At 43.0% G+C, this 22,772-nt stretch overlaps 3 protein-coding genes and 1 long non-coding RNA gene across 4 annotated transcripts in view; all 4 read right to left on the bottom strand.

Annotated features, from left to right (window-relative positions):
* Window positions 1-2,331, bottom strand: part of LOC135257923 (E3 ubiquitin-protein ligase TRIM35-like) — a 4,239-nt gene extending 1,908 nt beyond the window's left edge. Inside the window, exons 1-3 of the mRNA XM_064341141.1 lie at window positions 1,581-2,331; window positions 415-510; window positions 109-339 (exon numbers count right to left, since the gene is read on the bottom strand). Coding sequence (XP_064197211.1) covers window positions 109-339; window positions 415-510; window positions 1,581-1,985 — 732 coding nt within the window. The 5' untranslated portion in view covers window positions 1,986-2,331. The remainder of the gene's footprint in view (window positions 1-108; window positions 340-414; window positions 511-1,580) is intronic.
* A 3,040-nt stretch (window positions 2,332-5,371) lies between these two features.
* On the bottom strand, window positions 5,372-11,318 carry LOC135258174 (E3 ubiquitin-protein ligase TRIM35-like). Its single transcript, XM_064341469.1, has 6 exons — window positions 10,522-11,318; window positions 8,705-8,800; window positions 8,389-8,619; window positions 8,233-8,255; window positions 7,625-7,743; window positions 5,372-5,955 (listed from the first exon to the last, which is right to left on the bottom strand). Exons 1-6 carry the CDS (start codon window positions 10,924-10,926, stop codon window positions 5,426-5,428), a joined length of 1,404 nt encoding a protein of 467 aa, XP_064197539.1. The 5' UTR covers window positions 10,927-11,318; the 3' UTR covers window positions 5,372-5,425.
* Window positions 11,319-13,695: 2,377 nt separating this feature from the next.
* Window positions 13,696-14,972, bottom strand: LOC135258180 (uncharacterized). Its single transcript, XR_010330893.1, has 2 exons — window positions 14,692-14,972; window positions 13,696-14,153 (listed from the first exon to the last, which is right to left on the bottom strand). It is a non-coding gene; the product is annotated as an uncharacterized LOC135258180 (long non-coding RNA).
* Window positions 14,973-16,617: 1,645 nt separating this feature from the next.
* Window positions 16,618-20,838, bottom strand: LOC135258178 (E3 ubiquitin-protein ligase TRIM35-like). Its single transcript, XM_064341472.1, has 5 exons — window positions 20,349-20,838; window positions 19,055-19,150; window positions 18,739-18,969; window positions 17,783-17,939; window positions 16,618-17,365 (listed from the first exon to the last, which is right to left on the bottom strand). The coding sequence occupies exons 1-5, from the start codon at window positions 20,745-20,747 to the stop codon at window positions 16,845-16,847; spliced, it is 1,404 nt and encodes a 467-aa protein (XP_064197542.1). The 5' UTR covers window positions 20,748-20,838; the 3' UTR covers window positions 16,618-16,844.
* Between the last annotated feature and the right edge of the window lie 1,934 nt (window positions 20,839-22,772).

Raw genomic sequence — 22,772 nt, 5'->3', positions numbered from 1 at the left:
TATTACTATAACCAATACTCAAACCATTAAAACTGTATCAGTGTAATATATTCCCATTTGAGTATATTGATAAATATGTTTCATGTGTGATTATGACACATGACTTACCTGCAGGAATGAGATGTCTTCAGCTCCCAGCCCCTGTTCTATGTCTCCGATTTGTTCTGAAAGGGATGATATCCCTTCTGTCATCTTCTCACTCTTTTCCTTCATTAGCTGACCCTTCTGCCCTTCTTCCTCCCTCAGTGCAGCGATCCTGGCTGCCTTTTCATCTTTTAGGAACTGCTGAAGTTTCTCAAACTCCATCTTTATCTGTCTCTCTGTGTTCTGGGCCTGACTCTGGAATAAACATTATTCACCATCATTTCAGCACAGTCCAGTGCAGCATTTTCGACACTGTGAAAAGTACAGTACCTTGATGTGCTCTGCTGTTTTGTCACAGTCTAGTTTAACTGCATTAAAGGCTTTTAGCTTCTCCTGCAGTGGATCCAGTGCAGTCCTGAGTTTCTCCTGGAAAGAAATGACACAATTTACTGCAGAAATACACCAACAGTAAACGTCACTGCCCACACAGACAGCACAAGAGCGCCTGGTCAGACAGAGGGGAGCCAGAATGGAGACTCAGGTCACTGCTTGTGTAAAACAATGTGTTCACTGAGACACATATCAGTACATTGCCTCTATGACAGGTCATGCCTGATAAACAGGTATGAATGTGGCAAAATACTCCCTTGATATTTTGTCTTTGTTTTGTCCTTGTTCTCTCCTTTCCTCCACGTACTTCTGGGTAGAAGACGAGTGGTAGTGGGGGAGTGGAGGAGAGGAGGGGAGGAGAGGAGTGGTAGTGGGGGAGTGGAGGGGAGGAGGGGAGGAGAGGAGTGGTAGTGGGGGAGAGGAGGAGAAGGGCGGAGGAGAGGAGTGGTAGTGGGGGAGTGGAGGAGAGGAGGGAGGAGACGAGTGGTAGTGGGGGAGTGGAGGAGAGGAGGGGAGGAGAGGAGTGGTAGTGGGGGAGAGGAGGAGAAGGGCGGAGGAGAGGAGTGGTAGTGGGGGAGTGGAGGAGAGGAGGGGAGGAGACGAGTGGTAGTGGGGGAGTGGAGGAGAGGAGGGGACGAGTGAAAAGTATTGGGATGGGCCCATTATGTCAGGCACATACAGCTGAGCCATGAACTTTGACCCCTATTGTCCCATGCTGAGCACTGCGTCCTAACACAGCTCTGAGAATGTCTCCACACTCCTGCCCCTCCCTCCTGTCTCTCTCTGTCAGTCATGTGACGCGTTGCTAGGAACTCAAACTGCAGTCTGAGAACAAATGTCACTTTATACAGTTCTGTCTGTCAAACATTAAACAAGTGTTGACTCCCAGCTACCATCAAATTTAAGTGGGATTTCTCATTAAAATCACGAAGTATTCATTTTTACATTGAACAGACTAAAAATCATTTGCTTTGAATGCCACTCGCAAGATGAATTTACAAAAGAAAATAATGAAGAATAGATGATATGATACGATATCTAATCTCAAAATTATTACAAGCAAAATAGAATAGGGTAAAATGTGACTTATTTTATTTGAGAATTACCTTATACTCTTCTGCAGCCTCCTGAACTGGTTGCATTTTGTGGTTTTCATGTTTTTTTGAAGTTTGGCAGACACGGCAGATGGGTATTTGATCCACCAAACAGAAGAGTTTGAGTTTCTCACTGTGCAGACTGCAGAGCACTTCAGATCCTGCTTTAGCTCTCTGACTTCTCTCCTTTAAGAACGCCTCACAGGTATTCCTCAGAGACATATTAGGGGGAGGCCAATCCTTAGAAGATCTTCTCCTGCACACTGGGCACTCCCGAGATCCCTTCTGTGCCCAGTACTGCTGCAGACAGGCCTTACAGGAGCTGTGACTGCAACTCAGGAGAACAGGATCCCTGAAGATTTCAGAGCACACAGGACAGGAGAGCTCCTCATCCAGGAGAGAAGATCCAGACGCCATTCTGTCTCAGAGCTAGAGCACGTCTTATGCCAACTAATAGAACTAAAAATCTTAATAGAGAGTTACACCCAGATCCAGGGGAGGGATTTACAGAAAACAGCAGGTAGGTATGAACTACAGGCAAAACAGGTTTTCTCTGCAGATTAAAAAATCACAGCGTGACCTCACCTGGCGTTGGTTATTTCCAGGTTTCCCTCCCCTCCCCCACTCCACAATTTTCTGTTTACTTGATGTTTCCTCTTTGTCATTGATCTTAACGTAGGGAGGTGAACAGTTTTATCTGCACAGCCAAGTGTAATCCTGAATCCAGACTATAATCCAATGTTAAAATTCATGAAATGTTTGAAATAAAGTGTACAGTCTCTCTAAAATAATCTATTTCTTTTTTTAAATCTATTTTTTAATGATTTGAATCTCTGCTCTGCCAAATAAAAGGTTACTTTTAGGTGACTTTTACACACAGGCTACAGTGAACAGGAATTCTCCCCAACACTGAACTCTGGCTGTTGTTTCTCCGTCAGTTCAGTTTGAGTTGCCCCACCCGGATTATTAAAATAGATGCATAATGAACCCATTTTTTCTATTCACACTCAAAGTGCTGCAATCAGCTTGTGAGAACTGCTTCCCTCTTCCTGTTGGACACACCAGAGCTGCATAGTGAGGGGATCCAGCAGGGGGCAGTATTGTGCAGCTGAGGTCTGTGTGCAGCTGATTGGCCAGCACTTCCAGGGCCCTTTCATAGCTTGCCTGAGTGTCTGATTCAAACAGAAGAGTGACCACAGGGGAGGAATCAGACCCCTCTGAGTCAATGAGCTACAGCACCTGGCTAACAGCATTTCCAGACCCAGATGAATTTGAGCTGTATTCTTTCTGTAATGTGTACCATCAGTAACCATGCAGTGCTGGTCCATGATGCAGGTAAGCAGTGAAAAGCTCTGATCACCCTGCAGTGCTCTGAGACTCAGGCTGCATCCGAATAGTCTTTTTTGCTTAGGAAGGTTCCTAACTGAGTGAAATGACCCGGAAGTATCTAAGTGGCAGCCATGATAAGAGCTGTTCGAATTCTCTAAATGCTAAGGAAAGGTGCTTCAGTACTTCCTACCTTACCTCCTTTAGCATAGGGCACACTGGACTGTCCTTTACGAAGAAATGGAGATAATGCCGTCCTTACTGCAGCAACATTTAAAGCGAAGCACCATTCGGCCGTTTACGAAAACAAACGATCAACATGACTGAGTTGTGTGGTGGTTCCTAAGCTATTATATGCATAGGCTTATAATCAGATCATAATCAGCATATTAACCATAACACAGAAGTCTGTCTTTCAAGAACAAGGGATATGAGACGTTTTTAGCCAGATGATGTTTTTAATTCAACATGTTTGAAATTTAAGAATGAAGATATGTACAGTAGTAGATTTGTAGGCCTAACATGTTATGCCTGTCTTGCATTAAATTTAATGAATTATTTTCATACAATCATACTGATTGGGATTCATGTCGATAAATATGAGTGGACAGGAGGGTGAGCATGAGCAACCATTCTCAATGTGACAACCATTTCGTTTCACTTTTGTAACTGGTAGCCTATATTCCTTTTTCATTTCAATTCCACCCTTGGTAATGAAGTAATATTTTTCACCGGGTTGTCCACGTTTATATAGCCTGCATGAAACAACACGGTAAGAACGCACGGGGCAAAGTATCTAAGATGCGCTTTTAGTAGTCCATCTTCGGAACATTGTAGTTTCACCACGGCAGACCCACGTCAATAACATCTGCCGTCGCATAATTACGTAGCCTAGTGTAAGTGCAGTTGGATTCTCTTAGCACCGCTGTTGTCTTTTCCTAAGTCCTTTTGAATTCTCCTTCACATCTTTCCTTAACCTCATGACGTTTTCCATCGAGGTCAAGGAAAAGTGGTCAGGAAAAGACATCATTTTTTTGACGATTCGGACGCAGCCTCAGTCTCTCCTCTGTACTCAGGGTACTGTGCTGAGCTGAAGCTCCTCTGGTAGTCGAGGGGTTTCACAAACCTGTCATAGTCTGAAGGACAGAGTACACACACACACACACACACACACACTCACACTAACATGTGTATTATTAGTGGGCTTCCTTCCGGTAGGCCCACTCTTGCTATCTTTCATATTTCTTATTATTATCTGCACTTTCTGCCCAATTTTTCAAGCTCTAACTAGTCCTACCGTTTATGCACTACATTCAAACTTTTTACACCAAAATGACCGGCTAGTTCCACACATTGTTGCTTGTATTGAGATTTTTAAAATATTCAAAACTTTTTGAAATATTCTACTTTTTTTGTCGTCACTCCATAGAGGCTCAGTCATGGACATTTAGGGGAATGCTTTAGTAGGACGCATGTGCAGGTGGTCACTCACTGACTCATGGAAGTTTAGTAGGACGCACTTCCAATGGCACAAAATTTTTAAGCACAGCTTTATCGCCTAACATTATTTTAGCTAACCCTAACATGATAGCGTTTCGCCTACTTTAGTTAACGCGTACGGACTCTATCCTGTACGTATGAGTAGGATCTACGGACACGCAGCTACAACCACCAATACAGATGTATGGACACACAGACACTACAACCACCGATACAGATGTATAGACACACGGAGGACAACAAATAACGTTACAGAGGTGAGGACATGCCATATAGTTAGCCAAGATTTACTCATGACACATTTAGGATATGACTATTCCCTGGAACATAATCGCTACTTGCTGATCCCCAGCTGTAACGCTACGGTGCGCCATGGGTCTGGACGTGCTTATTCTGAGTTATGTGCCCTCATTGAAATGCATTGAGGCTTGAGGACAGTGCCAGTTGGAATTTGAAGCAAGCCCACACAATTCCTTCAGGAATTGTAACCTTTCTAGTTCTATAATTGAACCTCTAGCAACAAGCAAGCCACAAAATCACACAAAACAACAAACCGCCCCACTGCTGAGAGTAGCAGGTGAGACAGGAGCCCCAGTGCTCTCTCACTCCACACACCTGGTAGAGCCAGGGCTTCATCCAACACCTCAGTGCAGCTTTTGTCGCCCTCTGTGGACAGAGTGAGTATGACCACAGACATTTCTTCACTCTCAGTTCATAACACCATCCAGGGGGCACTGGGCTTATCCACTTCTCTCACTTGATCTGCTGAATTCAGTTTGAGCTGATCCCAAACCCAGCGTATGAGGGGAGAATTTGTCTCTGTCTGTGTTCATACTGCACTGGAGAGGGACACTTACCTCATTACACACCTGGGAGACACACTGGTGACGGGTCAGGAAAAGAGCAGCACTCTGGAGTGATTCCACTGGTGCATTTATTACAATTCAACTGATTACACACAAACCAATTCCAATATTGGAAAAGTGAAAGAAGCAGTCTGTTCACCTGATCCTTGCCCACAAACTACAGCACTATTCCACTCTTACAGACACCTTCACCTTCAGTGGACAGATCCGCAGAGGACCAGGACAGAAGAATGGAAACACTCTCTCAGTGAAAGAGTGTTTAAAAGTGTAGAGAGGAGTGTTGTGACTGGGGTCAGAGAATGACACCTCTCCCCTGTCCCAGTCGAGCTGCACTCTGACCTTCTGCAGTTTCCTCCGCACAGTGAGGGCTGTACGTGAGTAGGTGAGGGCCACGTATCCCCCACAGTGCTGCTCTATACTCCACACTCCTCCTTCTGGGCTCAGACGCACAGCCCCTTTCCTGCTGATGGACTCTTTAGCCACACCCACCGCCCAGTACTCACCCCCCACTTCCACATCCCAGCAGTGTCTCCCTGAGCTGAATCCCTCAGAGCCCAGCACACACCACTGCAACCCATCAAATCTCTCTGGATTATCAGGAACCAGCTGAATCTCTCCACTGTATCTCACACGGGTCAGATCCTCAGAGAGTAAGAGGAGGGGATGTGCTGTGTTTGGGTCCAGAGTCACAGGAGCTGAGGGGACAGAGAATAAGACGTCAGCACTGATCTGCATAAAGAGAAACCGTCAGACACAATGGGCTCCTAATAATATGAACTGAGTATCACAAAACCATTATACAGAATCATTATAGCCACAAAAATACTGTACAGGCCACCTGTACTTTTTTTAAAACTAGGTAGCAAACAATATATGAATATTTAATGAATAACAAACCAAAGTAGTTTTCTTTTTCAATTTCTACCTACAATAACTCAAAAAGTTGACTTACTTAAAAATAATCTTAGACATGACTTTCCTCGAAATAGCCTCCTTTGGCTTTAACTACAATTAAATTAATAATTGGCAGTCTGTCCATTCAGTTTGCTGAAGGGAGGAGAGTTCTCTCTAGCATAACTAGAAGTCCGTGCAACACGAAATTCCTAGGCCTTGCAGCAGGGCCCCTCCGTCTCCAGGCACCAAACCTCCCAAGGACAAGAATAAGTTAGAAATATTTAATGTACGTGGGTCTGTGTGTGTACGTGTGCATGTGCGTGTGTGTGTGCGTGTGCGTGTGCGTGTCCGTGCGTGTGCGTGTGTGTGTGTCTTCTTTCTCTGTGTCGCTTATGCATTTCCAGAAGTCCAAACAGGTGAGCTTGGCTTTCCTCCTCATCCTCCCCCTGCCATCCTGTCAGGGAGGAACCAACTATGATGCCATGCTGCCCAGGACCCTGAACGTAACTGATAGATTAAAGACTAAACTATTATTTCTGACTTGTTTAAGACTAAGTGGTCACCGTGTGCTTATTCAGGATTCATGCTATATGACTAGACATAGCCAATCATTTACTTTGTTAAATCTTACTTTACGATTATGTATTAACCACATACCAATTAGACACAGAATTATGTATGTTATCGTTAGTACACTTTTTTCTATGAAAAGCAGGGACCTTCCCTGTTTTCTTCAGTTCTGGCTTATCCATCTTGTTCTGTGTAGGTATCGAACTCTTTCTGCAGAAATAAATCCTATTTCTTATATGGATATACCAAATCATGCTGGTTATTCTAAGGGGAGAATTTTCTCTGCTCAACATTGCAAAGTAGGTGGAGGGGAAGGAGAGCCTAATATCCTAGCCTGTGGTGCCAGTAAGCTCCGCATATCTAAGCCTAACTCCTTCTTTGCCGTATTTCTTGCAGCTTTACTGCTTATTTTACTTACACTCCAGCCCAATGGTTTTAGACTACCAGCGGTTTTAAAAAAGATAGATAAGATTTTGGCAGCACGGTGGTGCAGTGGGTAGCATTGTCGCCTCTGGGTACTCCGGTTTCCTCCCACAGTTCAAAGACATGCAGGTAGGCTAATTGGAGACTCTAAATTGCCCATAGGTATGAGTGTGTGAGTGAATGGTGTGTGTGCCCTGTGATAGATTGGCAGCCTCTCCAGGGTGAATTCCTGCCTCTCACCCAATGCACGCTGGGATAGGCTCCAGCACTCCCTGCGACCCTGCTCAGGATAAGCAGGTATGGATAATGGGTGGATAGATAAGATTTCACTCAAATGAATTACCCAATGAGATTAAGGACTGGTGCTCAGTCTCTTCACTCCAGGGCTCTTACACAGACAGGACCAATATGGAAAGGATGCTGAAGATTCCCAGTGACAATGTGGACAATGTGGAGCTCCCTGCCCCCAGTACTCACTGTATTGAACAGTCCCCAGCATCTTCTCCCACACTCTGTACTTCAGATTGCCCAGGTGCTTGGCCACATCAATCAGCGCTCCTGAGACCTTCTCTGGATCCGCCAGTGTGCACTGGGCTCTGCAATAATATTCAGGAGTCACTTGTGCTGTGGGCGTGGCTTCATTACCATAGAAGATTATCAGTAGCAACATCAGATCTTCATTCTATAAGAAAATGGCTCCATCCCTCCCAGCGTTCTGCCACACAGCCCCACTGGCTGCCAGATATGAAGCAGCCCGACCGCACTGAGGGACACACTCACAGGAGGGGGGCAATTTGTATTCTATCATAGATTACCTATTATCTGTATCATGATTATAATGATGTTAACTTACCTATAATTATGTTAATAATTATAATTAACATAATATAAATGTAATCATTGTGTAATCTAATCTGATATCTAATTTGTGTATGAACATAACATTCTTTTTTGAATTTATCCATCTGGTCCCATTTTACTCAAATCCTAAAGTACTTGTAAGCTACCCTTTACATTTAAACTGAAGAGAGAAAGGAAGAGGAGATTAAAAGATTGAATCGAGAATAAGGCTGGAGTTTACATACCGTTTCTCCACATCTTTGTAGCTCTGAAATAAGTGAATAAGAGTTGATTTTTATCACTATAACCAATACTCAGACTATTAAAACTGCATCAATGTAATGTGTTCCACTTTGAGTATATTGATAACATGTTTTATGTGTGATTATGACACGACTTACCTGCAGGAATGAGACGTCTTCAGCTCCCAGCTCCTGTTCTATGGCTCTGATTTGTTCTGAAAGGGATGATATCTCTCCTGTCATCTTCTCAATCTTCTCCTTCATCAGCTGACTCTTCTGTTCCTCTTCCTCCCTCAGTGCAGCAATCCTGCCTGCCTCTTCATCTTTTAGGAACTGCTGAAGTTTCTCAAACTCCATCTTTATCTGTCTCTCAGTGTTCTGGGCCTGGCTCTGGAATAAACATTATTCACCATCATTTCAGCACAATCCAGTGCTGCATTATCAACACTGTGATTTAAAGGCCTCAGTACAGTACCTTGATGTGCTCTGCTGTTTGATCACAGACTAGTTTCACTGCGTTAAAGGCTTTTAGCTTCTCCTGCAGTGGAGCCAGTGCAGTCCTGAGTTTCTCCTGGAAATAAATGAAAGAGTCCACACTTCACTGAGGAAACAGACAGCGCAAGATCACAAAGTATACAAGCCAAAAATTATGGTTTTCACTGGATGAATGTGATCATTTTACGTAAAGAAATACTGCCAACTAAACACGTGTTTGAGCTGGTTATTGATATTACATTTATTACACACAACATTTATTATCCAAAAAGTGAAGTTGTCGCAAAATATGGCATGAATTATCAAAATCAGTCTATAAATGCAGTCTGTCCATAATCTGTGCCAGGACTGTAGCTATCATTTTAACTACAGTCACTTAATTGAAATGAAAAGATTGTTAAAGTTTTGTTTATTGTTATTCATCTCATTACAGATGGGTGTAAGAAAAAGAAGAAAATACATTAGCCCAGGGACCACAGTGCAGTATAAGAACAGCCAGTAACAATTAAAAATAAGAATTAATCCAGGAATGAAAAAGATAACAAAGAAAAAAGGCACTGAACAATACTTAATGGACAATTAATCATCATTCCTGTAAATATGCATGAAATCATTGGGTTTAAACTGCATAAAAACGTGCATTCAAAACTAGTAGTTAAAAATACATGAAATCCTGATCTGGTAACCCTCTTCCCTACTCAGATTTTACAGGCCTTGTCAGTTTAAGGGTTAATTGGAGCGTTGGCAGTGTTGCAAAATGGATGTTAGAAAATATCTCAAAGCTCTACCTGCCTCATCCACAACAGGACAGAGTTCAGAATTTACTGGATCTTCTCATTCACACTCAGAACCACCGATACGTGCCAAAGCTACAGCGTCTGGATCTACAACCTCAAATGAAGTCAGTGACACTGCTGGTCTTGCTATGCTACTCGATCCAGCTAATTCAGCTAATGACATCAGCTCCCCTCCAGCTTCACTAGCTAGCAGTAGCACATCAGGTTCCAGCAGCACTACATTTGGACCAGACCCTCCACTGCAAACTCTACCGGAGGATATTAGTAGAGAAAAACCTGACCAGGTGAAAGAGGACAAGTATCTAAGCCTCATTTTTAGTGGGAAAATGCTCTTTTGTAAGTGACTGGTGGCACAGGAGAGACTGACTGGAATACACAGTAAAAGCAGATGCAGTTTCTGTTTCCCTTGTAGGAAATTCAAATTGTGTGAAAATGCTGATTCAACCTTTATAATGAAGGGACATTGCAGCTGGAAGCATGCTGTTGAATATAACAAAGGCTTTCATAAACATGCAAGCTCTAAAGAGCATCTGACATGTGAGGCCGTTCGGAGGGAATAAGAGAAACGCTCTGAGACAGACACAGAAATTTCCAGTAATTTATTAACACAGAGCAGGCTTCTAGAAATAGATAGTGCATGGCATCCATAACTGATATTTTAGAACTTCAAATATAACACTGCCATCTAGATCCATGTAAAAATCAGAGCCCTCCCACTGACAAAAGTTCCTCCACTGATTGACGTCTGACGCTGGCTTTGCCCCGCCCTCTTGTCTCTCTTAGTCATGTGACACATAGTATGGAGCTCAAACTGCAGTCAGGCATGAGAACTAAGGTCACTTTATGCAGTTCTTTTATTAAATCTCAATCATTTTTAATCCCAGTGAATTAACAAAAGCAAAGATTAAAGCATACACAATTTGATACTATGTGTAAACTGAAAATTCTTACAAGCTATAAAGAATGAGATAAAATGCAAATTACGTAATCTGACAATTACCTTATACTGTTCTGCAGCCTCCTGAACTGGTCGCATTTTGTGGTTTTCATGTTTTTTTGCAGTTTGGCAGACAAGGCAGACGGGTATTTGATCCTCCAAACAGAAGAGTTTGAGTTTCTCACTGTGCAGTCTGCAGAGCACTTCAGATCCTGCTTTAGCTCTCTGACTTCTCTCCTTTAAGAACGCCTCACAGGTATTCCTCAGAGACAAGTTAGGAGGAGGTGGATCCATAGAAGATCTTCTCCTGCACACTGGGCACTCCCGAGATCCCTTCTGTTCCCAGTACTTCTGCAGACAGGCCTTACAGAAGCTGTGACTGCAGCTCAAGACAACAGGATCCCTGAAGATTTCAGAGCACACAGGGCAGGAGAGCTCCTCTTCCAGGAGAGAAGATCCAGACGCCATTCTGTCTCAGTCTGTTCTGAGCTCAGTAATGGCTTCTGCTGAATCTAGTAGTTTAGTTTCACTTTTACCTCCTGCTCTTACACAAACTGCAGCTAAGGACTGTTTTTAAAGATCACTTTAATATCTCTGCCTCCTCAATCTTTGCTATTTTGCTTCCATCTACAGTATATTTTCAGAAATATCTAGTTTTTCTGAAAAATGTATTTTGAAATCATATATAAGATCCTGTTTGTAACTAAGCCTTCCAAGTGCGAGACACTCGCCCAGTCCCAAACAGCCCTCTGGACTCCTGGACTGTGGACTCACAGACTTCAGTGGGGTATTTCCGGGGACAGGTGAGTCCACAGGTGAGGGGAATATAAAGGGAAATACGGGGCAAGCGTTCTGATATCAGTCAGAGTGGACGGAGTGTGGCACAGTGGGTAAGGAACTGCGCTTGTAACCGAAAGGTCGCAGGTTCGATTCCCGGGTAAGGACACTGCCGTTGTACCCTTGAGCAAGGTACTTAACCTGCATTATATCCAGCTGCATAAATGGATACAATGTAAAGTGCTATGTAAAAAAAAAGTTGTGTAAGTCGCTCTGGATAAGAGCATCTGCTAAATGCCTGTAATGTAATGTGACACATCGCTGAGAGACGGAGACGCTGCCTTACTCTAATTTATATGACAAGAGCAGAAGAGGAGAGTCATCAGAACTTAGGAACAGTAACCAGCCGGGGGAGGTGCTGACAACACGGGCAGCCCCACTCAGGATAATCTCGGTGAGCAAATGAGGTGTGAGTTGGGACGCACAGCAGAGTCCATCAACGTCCTTCAGGAGATGCATCTGATCGGTTAAACAATGGGCCTCATTCACAAAACTCTTCTTAAATTATTCTTACTTTTGTTGTTCAAATGTTCCAATGAAAAAAAAAAGGGATTTATGACACATGTGCAGATCTTTTTTTTGTGTGTGCATCTCCCAGGTGTATGAGATGATGAATGCTGGCTGTTTGTATATTTTACACATAATCCTGTTCATGTGATTTGTATAAGGAAACAGCCATGAACAAATACAGATAAGAAAAAATGAGGAATGCCAAAATGTTCTTGGAAACATTCTTACACACAGACTATGATCAAATGTGATCGCACACATTTTGTGAATGAGGCCCAATGACTTCACCCTCATTACATTACATTACATTATAGGCATTTAGCTGACGCTCTTATCCAGAGCGACTTACAACAGTGTAACCAAACTCAGGATCAAGTCCACTTAAGTCCATTGAACAAAATGCAGATAAAAAGCCTTTACTATGATAGCATACATTAAGGAGAAACAAGATAGTCTGAACCAAAAATTTTTTTTTTTTTTTTTTTTTTTTTAATAGTTATGGGAGGGGGTTTAGGGAAGAGGAGAGAGGTACACAGAGAAGAGGTGCGTCTTGAGTTTCCGTTTGAAGGTGCTCAGACACTCTGCTGTTCTGACCTCCACTGGAAGATCGTTCCACCATCGTGGGGCCAGAACTGCAAAGAGTCGAGACCTTGTTGCTGCTCGTGTTGGGGGAGGAATCAGCCGCCCTGTAGTAGCCGATCGGAGCGATCTGGCCGGCTTGTAGGGTCTGATCATCTTCTGCAGATAACCAGGAGCTGACCCCTTGACTGCTTGGAAAGCAAGCACCAGTGTCTTAAACCGGATGCGAGCTTGCACTGGTAGCCAGTGGAGGGAGATGAGGAGGGGAGTGACGTGGGAGTCACGAGGGAGGTTGTAAACCAGACGTGCTGCTGCATTCTGGATGAGCTGAAGGGGTCTGGTGGCTGATGCTGGGAGGCCAGCCAGGAGGGAGTTGCAGTAGTCCAGACGTGACAGTATCATGGCCTGGACCAGGAGCTGTGTGGAATAATTGGTGAGGAGTGGTCTTATTCTGCGGATATTGTACAGGATGAACCTGCACGACCGGGTGGTTGCCGCGATATTCTCAGAGAGTGACAGCCTGTTGTCCAGCACAACTCCAAGATTTCGGGCACTCTGCGAAGGGTGTAGGGGAGTGTCTCCTAAAGAAATGGGCAGATGAGAAGTGGGAGAGGTAAGAGAAGGAATATGGAGAAGTTCCGTTTTGCTTGTGTTGAGCTTGAGCTGGTGTTTGGTCATCCAGCTCTGGATGTCACTCAGGCAGGCGGATATGCGATCGGAGACCTGAGTGTCTGTGGGAGAGAAAGAGTAGAAAAGTTGAATATCATCTGCATAGAGATGATATGACATGCCATGGGCGGCAATAACAGGGCCAAGGGACCTAGTATACAGAGAAAAGAGGAGGGGACCAAGGACAGAGCCCTGAGGGACCCCAGTTGTGAGGGGACGAGGAGCTGATACTGCACCGGCCCAGGCAACCTGGAAGGAGCGGCCGGAGAGATAGGACGCAATCCAGTTGAGGGCTGGTCCGCAAATTCCCAATTCTGTCAGGGAAGACAGAAGTGTAGGATGGTCAACGGTGTCGAAGGCAGCTGAGAGGTCAAGAAGAATTAGGACAGATGAACGGGATGCTGCGTGTGCTGCGTGGAGAGACTCAGTGACGGAGAGCAGGGCAGTCTCCGTCGAGTGACCGGGTCTGAAACCAGACTGCTGAGGGTCTTGGAGGTTATGCTTAGAAAGAAAAGAGGAAAGTTGGTTAGACGCAGCACGTTCGAGAGTTTTAGATAGGAATGGAAGAAGGGATACCGGTCTGTACCCTCAGAGCAAAGCAGTTACATTTTTGGTGAGATTTTATTCTCACAAAGTCACTGATGCAACAGAACCCCACATGGGTTCCCTAGAAACTGGTTGGTGGATTATTTTGGGCCCACAAACATTTGATTGGCTCATAGTATTGTAGCTGTCAATCAAACACTGACAGATAAACCACTGATCACTGCTTTAATGCTGAATTGGGCTGCACCATTTCTTCCTAAAAGGGGGTGTTCCTACCCCAAGCTGGTGCCTGACTGATCAGTCAGCTAGGCTTCACTGCAGAGTCACCGGAGGAAGGGGACAGGCTCTTCATTATGCCGTGGGTGAGCAGGAGAAGTGAATGGTGAGCGTGACTCAGCAGAGGATCAGTCCCGTGGTCAGGAAGCCGGAGGCCCCAAACGTTCCTGTGTGGAGTTACAGTGTCACAGCAGCATACTAAGGATGGGGTAAAGAAAAGAAATACTCACTATCCTGCTGGATTATGGTCCACCGTGCTGTTGAGGAGTGCCTGTGAGCTGAAGAAAGTAGGGGCAGCCCTGATTTTTTTATCATCAAAAAGATCCTCAAAAAGTGTTTTACTAATAATATACCTAATTCTACATCTTATTGGTGAATACTTCATGCGTAAGCATATAGCAAAATTTAACAAACTAAATTATGTCCAATTATATATCACGAATAGCCTACTGAATAGGATCACATCAACCTTTAACCTTCAGCATTACAGAAACAGCCTCTAAATCATAAGTAATCATTTAGTCTTTATCTAGAGTACGTGTGGAGAGTCCAGGGCAAAATGGCGCCTGGCGGTATGGTGCGGTGCAGGGGGGGGGGAGGGGGGAGGGAGAGACAGACAGACAGACAGAGAGAGAGAAAGACAGACAGACAGACTGTAATGACTTTCAATAAAACTATTAAACCTAAATAAGCCACTGAACGGGTGAACTTGTTTCAGACGCGTGTTCTGGGCTAAAAATAAACCGATGTCCAGTGCGCTGTTTGTCTTTGGATTCGGCGATCCATTTATTTACATTTCGGCATAACCATGCTCACCATAACACGGGTAGATAGCAGCGCTGCTGTTTCCATTCAGCAAATTCACATACAAGCACGCCAGCGAAACTAACAACTGCCACAAAGACACGGTCAAAAACTGTTTGCTTCCTGTTCTACACACCTGATTCTCATCACCAGAAGCTTAGTTAAATGCACTTCCTGCATTAGTCCTCCACCCTGTGTTCAATATCAGAACTGCATGCGTATACATTATAGTCACATAGTGTTTTTAGTTAAGAATAAAATAAAACAAACAAAAAATACACAAAGGCGCCAACACAGACGAATAGACGGACAGTCAGACAGACAGACGGATGGACACAGACACACACTCTAACTTCTTGTCCCTGGGAAGTTTGGTGCCTGGAGCCAGAGGCCCTGATGGAAGGCCTGAGAATTCAGTGCAGTGCACAGTTTTAATAAATATATTTTTCACCCTTAAAATGAAAGGAATCTTCATTAAAAACTGATAATATTAAAATGGCTAATTGTGTTAAGATAATGAAGATGAATTTGAGCTGTTTTCTTTCTGTAATGTGTACTATCAGTAACCATGCAGTGCTGGTCCATGATGCAGGTAAGCAGTGAACAGCTCTGATCACCCTGCAGTGCTCTGAGACTCAGTCTCTCCTCTGTACTCAGGGTACTGTGGTGAGCTGAAGCTCCTCTGCTAGTCGATGGGTTTCACAAACCTGTCACAGTCTGAAGGACAGAGTACACACACACACACACACACACACACACTCTCACACCCTAACATGATATTAGTCTGTAACTGAACCTCTAGCCAAAAGCAAACCACGAAATCACACAAACGGACAAACCGCCCCACTGCTGAGAGTAGCAGGTGAGACAGGAGCCCCAGTGCTCTCTCAGCCCTGTCAGACATGTAATTCACCAGTTAGCCATTATCAGCCATAGGAAGCTTCAAAGTGCTCAGCCAGCATAGCCTGGAGGACCTGGGGGGTTACTATCTGAGGTGTGTGTGTGTGTGTGTGCCTGCATGTACGTGTGTGTGTCAGAGGGGGAATCAATGCACCTGCCCCCTCCTCTTTTTCACCAGTTAAAATATATAGCTTTCTTTTAGTTTTTAGTCAGTCCTTGGGATACTTGGAAGGAAGAAGTTTGTAACAGTTGGAAGTGGGCATCTGAGTCCTGCACCTAGGTCTGCCGTTCTAAATTTCATCTCTGATTCTTTTGGAATATTCTGCTGCACTTTGGTTTCTTCCTTTTGGATTACCTTGGGACAAAAGCTGTGGTTTGGTATCTTCTTTCGTTCATTTCTTGTGTGGCTGTTCATGTTTGTAACCATTGTTAATTGTTTTATGGTAGTTGAACCTCGTCGTTAGATTAGATGTGAATATTTGTTGTAACTTAATGTTTTATGAGTTGTGCATTTTGATAAAGGTTGATCCAAACAATTTGCTCCGCCTATCAACAAATTCAGCGATTACCAAATTGAATCAGATAAATATATTTTACAGTTGGGTAAGTGAGCTGTTTTAACTGTGTTCCGTATTCAGAGTGCCGGACGGAAACGAGGGTGTTAACGGCAAAAAATTCTGGGTTCGGAAAATTAAACATATTTCAATTAATCCTCACCTTGCTGAGACTCCATACACTTTGTAGAGCAAGGGCTTCACCCAACACTACAGCCTCAGGCGCCCTCTTGTGGACAGAGTGAGTATGACAATAGACATTTCCCTCACTCTCAGTTCACAGCACCATCCAGGGGGCACTGGGCTTATCCACTTCTCTCACTTGATCTGCTGAATTCAGTTTGAACTGATCCCAAACCCAGCGTATGAGGGGAGAATTTGTCTCTGTCTGTGTTCATACTGCACTGGAGAGAGAGACTTACCTCATCACACACCTGGGAGACACAATGGTGACGGGTCAGGAAAAGAGCAGCACTCTGGAGTGATTCCACTGGTGCGTTTATTACAATTCAACTTATTACACACAAACCAATGCTTTACTGCAACATTGAAATCATGATATTACAAAGTTACATTCATCATGAACTACTGCAGACATGGATCTTTATTTTTTAAATAATTAAAGAAAACATCGTAATAGATATTTTTATCTCATTAATCAAAGTGATAGAAGCAGTCTGTTCACCTGATCCTTGCCCACAAACCACAGCACTATTCCACTCTTACAGACACCTTCAGTGGACAGATCTGCTGAAGACCAAGATAGAAGAATGGAAACATTCTCTCAGTGAAGGAGTGTTTAAAAGTGTAGAGAGGAGTGTTGTCACTGGGTTCAGAGAATGACACCTCCCCGCTGTCCCAGTCCAGCTGCACTCTGACCCTCTGGAGTTTCCTCTGCACAGTGAGGACTGTACGTGGGGAGGCCAGGGCTTTGTATTCCCCATCGTGCTGCCATATACACCACACTCCTCCTGCTGGGCTCCAATCCACAGCCCCTTTCCTGATGACAGACTCTTTAGCCACACCCAATACCCATTCATCATCCCCCACATCTACATCCCAGCAGTGTCTCCCTGAGCTGAATCCCTCAGAGCCCAGCACAAACGGCAACTCATCAAATCTCTCTGGATTATCCGGAACCTGCTGTCTCCCACCTCTCCATCTCACACTGGTCAGATCCTCAGACAGTGAGAGGCTGGGATGTGCTGTGTTTGGGTCCAGAGTCACAGGAGCTGAAGGGACAGAGAATGAGACGTCAGCACTGATCTGCACAAAGGAAAACCATCAAAAACAATGGGCTACTAATGATATAAACTGGGTTTTAAAAAACTACCATTATAGTCTGAGACACATGTGGGAGAGATGCACCAGAACTAAAAGCTAATAATATATTAATAACTTCCATGTTGCATAATCATTGTAAGAGGGTGCCAAGCCTGTTCTTTGCCTAAAATACAGTATCACTCTTAAAGCAGCATTTTATTATGAGAATCAGTGAGATGAAGGACTGGTGCTCAGTCTCTTCACTCCAGGGCCCTTACACAGACAGGACCAATATGACTCTGACTGGCTTTATCAGCTGGTGGAAAGGATGCTGAAGATTCCCCCTGTACAGTGACAATGTGGAGCTCCCTGACCCCAGTACTCACTGTATTGAACAGTCCCCAGCATCTTCTCCCACACTCTGTACTTCAGATTGCCCAGGTGCTTGGCCACATTAATCAGTGCTCCTGAGACCATCTCTGGATCCGCAAGTGTGCACTGGGCTCTGCAATAATATTCAGGAGTCACGTGCTGTGGGCGTGGCTTCATTACCATAGATGATTATCAGCAGCAACATAAGATCTTCATTCAATAAAATAATGGCTCCATCCCTCCCAGCGTTCTGGGGATTTATATTATATTATAGGTAAATATTCATTTCAAAACTTTAATATAGTAAAAACCTCCCTCTATATATAGTCATTATTAATGATGCAGTAATTATTATAGAGAGAGAAACATTGCAAACACATTCCACAGTACCTCACTGAACACTACAGGGCTAATAAACTACTTTAGATATTTAACCTGATGACAGAGAATGGAGTTTCTTACCTGTTTTGTGTGTCATTGTAGCTCTGAAATAGAGTGAATTATTATTGCTTTAGCCAATGCTGTAGATAAACCACAGTAATATCTGACTGTATGTTGCTGAACATGGTTTAGATATAACGCGACACAGAAAAATAAATGTGCTGTTTTGTCATAGTTAAATATATGTACAGTGTGTGGATCTAGAATGATGAGAAACTTTCAATCAAATTTGCCAGAAAAAAGGAGACTGCAATTCTTCTGCTTGATAAAGCTTTGAAATGTTTTGATGATATTAGCAAGTTTAACTTTAAAGGTGGTTTAGAGAATATTATATTCTATACATGAGTGTGTGTGAGCATCAACAGCAGTTTGTATAGAGTACTGCACACACAGAGTGAACAGGTCTTACCTGCAGGAATGAGATGTCTTCAGCTCCCAGCTCAATATAAATATATTGGTCAATATAATATATTCCCATTTGAGTATATTGATAAACATGTTTTACGTGTGATTATGACACATGACTTACCTGCAGGAATGAGACGTCTTCAGCTCCCAGCTCCTGTTCTATGGCTCTGATTTGTTCTGAAAGGGATGATATCTCTTCTGTCATCTTCTCAATCTTCTCCTTCATCATCTGACTCTTCTGCTCCTCTTCCTCCCTCAATGCAGTGATCCTGGCTGCCTCTTCATCTTTTAGGAACAGCTGAAGTTTCTCAAACTCCATCTTTATCTGTCTCTCTGTGTGCTGGGCCTGGCTCTGGAATAAACATTACTCACCATCATTTCAGCACAATTACAAGCTGCATTATCAACACTGTGATTTAAAGGCCTCAGTACAGTACCTTGATGTGCTCTGCTGTTTGATCACAGATTAGTTTCACTGCATTAAAGGCTTTAAGCTTCTCTTGCAGTGGAGCCAGTGCAGTCCTAAGTTTCTCCTGGAAAGAAATGACAGAGTCCTCACTTTGCTGAGGAAACAGACTGACAGTAAACTTCACTGCCCACACAGACAGCACAAGAGCACCTGTTCAGACAGAGGGGAGCCAGAACAGAGACTTCGGTCATAGCTTGTGTAAAATCAATGTGTTCACTGAGACACGTATCAGTGCGTTAACAATTCTCTATGACACGATATGCCAGGTAAACAGGTATTACTAGGATATTATAGTTACAAACTATTATTTTTTTATCCGCCTTATTGTCAGTCAGTTCATAGACATTATATTGTGTTTTTCCAAAAGTAAATTATTATCATTTAATTACTTGTAGACCTGTCAGACATGTAATTCACCATTTGGCCGTTCTCAGCCATAGGAAGCTTCAAAGTGCTCAGCCAGCATAGCCTGGAGATAAGACAGAGCAGAACCTGGGGGGTTGCCTTCTGAGGGTGAATCTGTGAGTCCATGCCCCTGCACCTCCTCTTTTTCACTGGTTAAAAATATTCTGGCTTTCTTTGAGTTAAGTCAGTTAGGATTGGGAAACTTGGAAGGAAGTAGTTGGTAACAGTTGGAAGTGGGCATCTAAGTACTGCATCTAGGTCTGCCGTTCTAAACTTCATCTCTGGTTCCTTTGGACTACTCTGCTGTCTTTTGGTTTCAGCATTTTGGATTACTTCTGGACAAATGCTCTGGTTTGGTATCTTCTCTCATTCATTTCTTGTGTGATATCCATGTCTGTAGCCTTTGTTAATTGTCTTAAGGTAGTTGAACTTCGTCTATAGATTGGGACGTGAATATTTGTTGTAATTTAATACATTTCTTAATTTTCATCTGGGTGTGAGTTGTACATTTTGATAAAGGTTAATCCAAACAGTTTGCTTTGCCTATCAATGAATTCGGCAATTTGATAATTATTTTCTTTGATAATAATTGCCAAATTGAATAAAATGAATATATTTTACATGTTGGGTAAGTGAGGTGTTTTAGCTGTTGATGCACTGTGTTCGGTATTCAGAAAGCCAGACGTCAAACAAGTATGTTAACGGTGAAAACTGCTGGGTTCAGAAAATTAAAAATATTTCAATTAATCCTCACCTTACTGACAGACTTAATTTGCTTTAAAATTTTAGGTTGTCAGTTAATTATTAGTGAATATATTGTTCTGTACTTTGCAGTTTTTAAAAAGAGATTTACTTACCTTATATTTCAGAGCAGCCTCCTCTATTGGACAGAAGCTGTGATTTCTGTGTTTTTCTCTTAAACAGTCCACACAAATGGGTTCATCATCATCCAAACAGAAGAGTTTGAGTTTCTCACTGTGCAGTCTGCAGAGTTCGAATTTAGCTTTTTCTCTCTGACTTCTCTCCTTTAAGAACGCCTCACAGGTATTCCTTAGAGACAGGTTAAGGGGAGGTTCATGCTTGGAAGATCTTCTCCTGCAAACTGGACACTCCTGAGATCCCTTCTGTTCCCAGCACTGCTGCAGACAGGCTTCACAGAAGCTGTGACTGCAACTCAGGAGAACAGGATCCCTGAAGATTTCAGAGCACACAGGACAGGAGAGCTCCTCTTCCAGGAGAGAAGATCCAGACGCCATTCTGTCTTGGTATGTTCTGAGCTCAGTAATGATTTCTTTTAAATCTGTAGTTTAGTTTCACTTTTACTTACTGCTGTCAAAACAAACTGCAGCTAAGAACCATCTTAGACTTAGATTAGACTTAGACTCAAATCTCTCTTCATGTGTCTTTTCTCTGTCTATATTATCAGAAAGTCCCATATTTCTGAAAAATATGCATTGAAATCATATTAAAAGCTCCCTGATGTAAATAAAGCTTTCACATGTTGGAAACGGAACTTCCCTCTTCCTGTTAGACACAGATGATAATCAGTGACAACATGTCCTGTAGGGGGCAGCATTGTAACACTGAGGTTTGAGTGGCTGAGCTGCCATCAGTTTTACACCAGCCCTGTTCTTACTGGTTCTGTCAGCCCTCTGACGTGTTAATCCAAATGGAATCTCATTCCTCAGTGAATCTAAAGCGCACCCCCTCCCTTAGAAACATGATACAAGTTCAGATTCAGAGTTTGACTCCACAGTCCATTCCTCTTTATAATATCCTCACTGATCCAGATAATGGAGAGAGTTGTGCTTTAGAGTAGGTCCTTACAGCGCTAATGAAAGCATGTGACTGCAACGTTTGCTGCTGCACTGGGCAGAGGGTGGATATCTCTTGTACTTTTTGCCTTTGCCTGAGAAAGTCCTATTTTAAAAAATGTAAAGGAGAAAAGATTAGCTCTTTCAGATAGTGTGTAGCCAAGGAAAATGACTGAAACCAGGTTGAGACCAATAATCAGTTGAAGGAGAAGTTTTCCCAGCTCACCAACTGCCATCATTAAATTGAGATTTTTAAATTGCACAAGTATTCATTATCATTATAGACACCCATGCCAGTGGCATTAGAATGGGCCAATAGAGGAAATTCCTTCAATAGGAAAGGGAAAGCATTATGCGAGATCTCAGTGATCTATAAATAAATGTAATGTAATCGAAAAACAAAAAATGGGGCTTTTTAAAGTGTGAAATTCCCTCGTATTCAGCAGATAGCAATATATTAAACCCTAGAACACGTACTTTGAACCCAGATAAAGTTATAGTTTTGTTAAATTTAGCTTCATTTGCTTTATTTATCAGGTAGGAGTGTACAGGATAAATTGTTCACGAAACTTCCACTTTGTCTCCCTCAGAAGCCAGATTTTGGCTGCTACAGCACCTCATACTCAGTTCAGATTAAGGATGAGTAATTATGTTTTGATTGATAAAAATATTTTGCCTATGTTTGAGACTTGATTTGACTGTTTGTTTACTGTTTGTTTTGTGTTATAAAAGGGCAAATGGGTGAATGTTAATTACAGCTTTAAAAAGCAAATTACCTGGGGGACAAATTAGGGGCGACATTGCTCAGGAGGTAAGAGCGGTTGTCTGGCAGTCGGAGGGTTGCCGGTTCAATCCCCCGCCCTGGGTGTGTCGAAGTGTCCCTGAGCAAGCATGACTTTAACAAAAGCAGTGCCAGTGATTTTAATGGTAAAGATCTGGGATTTTGGCATTTAAAACCACTTTTGGTTTTAAAAGTGTCCTCCTCCATCCTCAACCCTGCCCACTCATCTCCGTTTTTATATTTCTTATCTGTGTACTTATGTAGGCGTAGCGGCATAACTGCACAATTAAAAACCAGTCTTATAAAATTAGGCCTAGTTATCTAGACTATCCGATCATAATTTTGGAACCTAATAATATTGATTATAATTACTAGGCATGGGATTGGCTATTTTGACTAAGATTCTTACATTCTGGCAACATCAAAACAGACACCGGTTTAATAAAATCATTTGTTAAACGTACTGTAAGGATTTAAAATTAGTCACAGGGAGGAAACCAAGTTTCTGACTCCATTAACCTGTAATGTGGATGCTTGTGTGAATACGGGTTTGTGTATAAGTGTATTGACTGGGGTGTGCTGAAATGGTGGGTGGCAAGACTTGTACCCCGGAGAGCAAGACTATCTACTGATGCCAGGCATTCATCTAATTGTTCACTGAATACAAAAGGGGTTTATTTGAGTAC

Source organism: Anguilla rostrata, chromosome 6 (assembly GCF_018555375.3).
Source record: "Anguilla rostrata isolate EN2019 chromosome 6, ASM1855537v3, whole genome shotgun sequence".
Taxonomy (NCBI): domain Eukaryota; kingdom Metazoa; phylum Chordata; class Actinopteri; order Anguilliformes; family Anguillidae; genus Anguilla; species Anguilla rostrata.
This window is presented reverse-complemented; position numbering and strand designations above follow the sequence as displayed.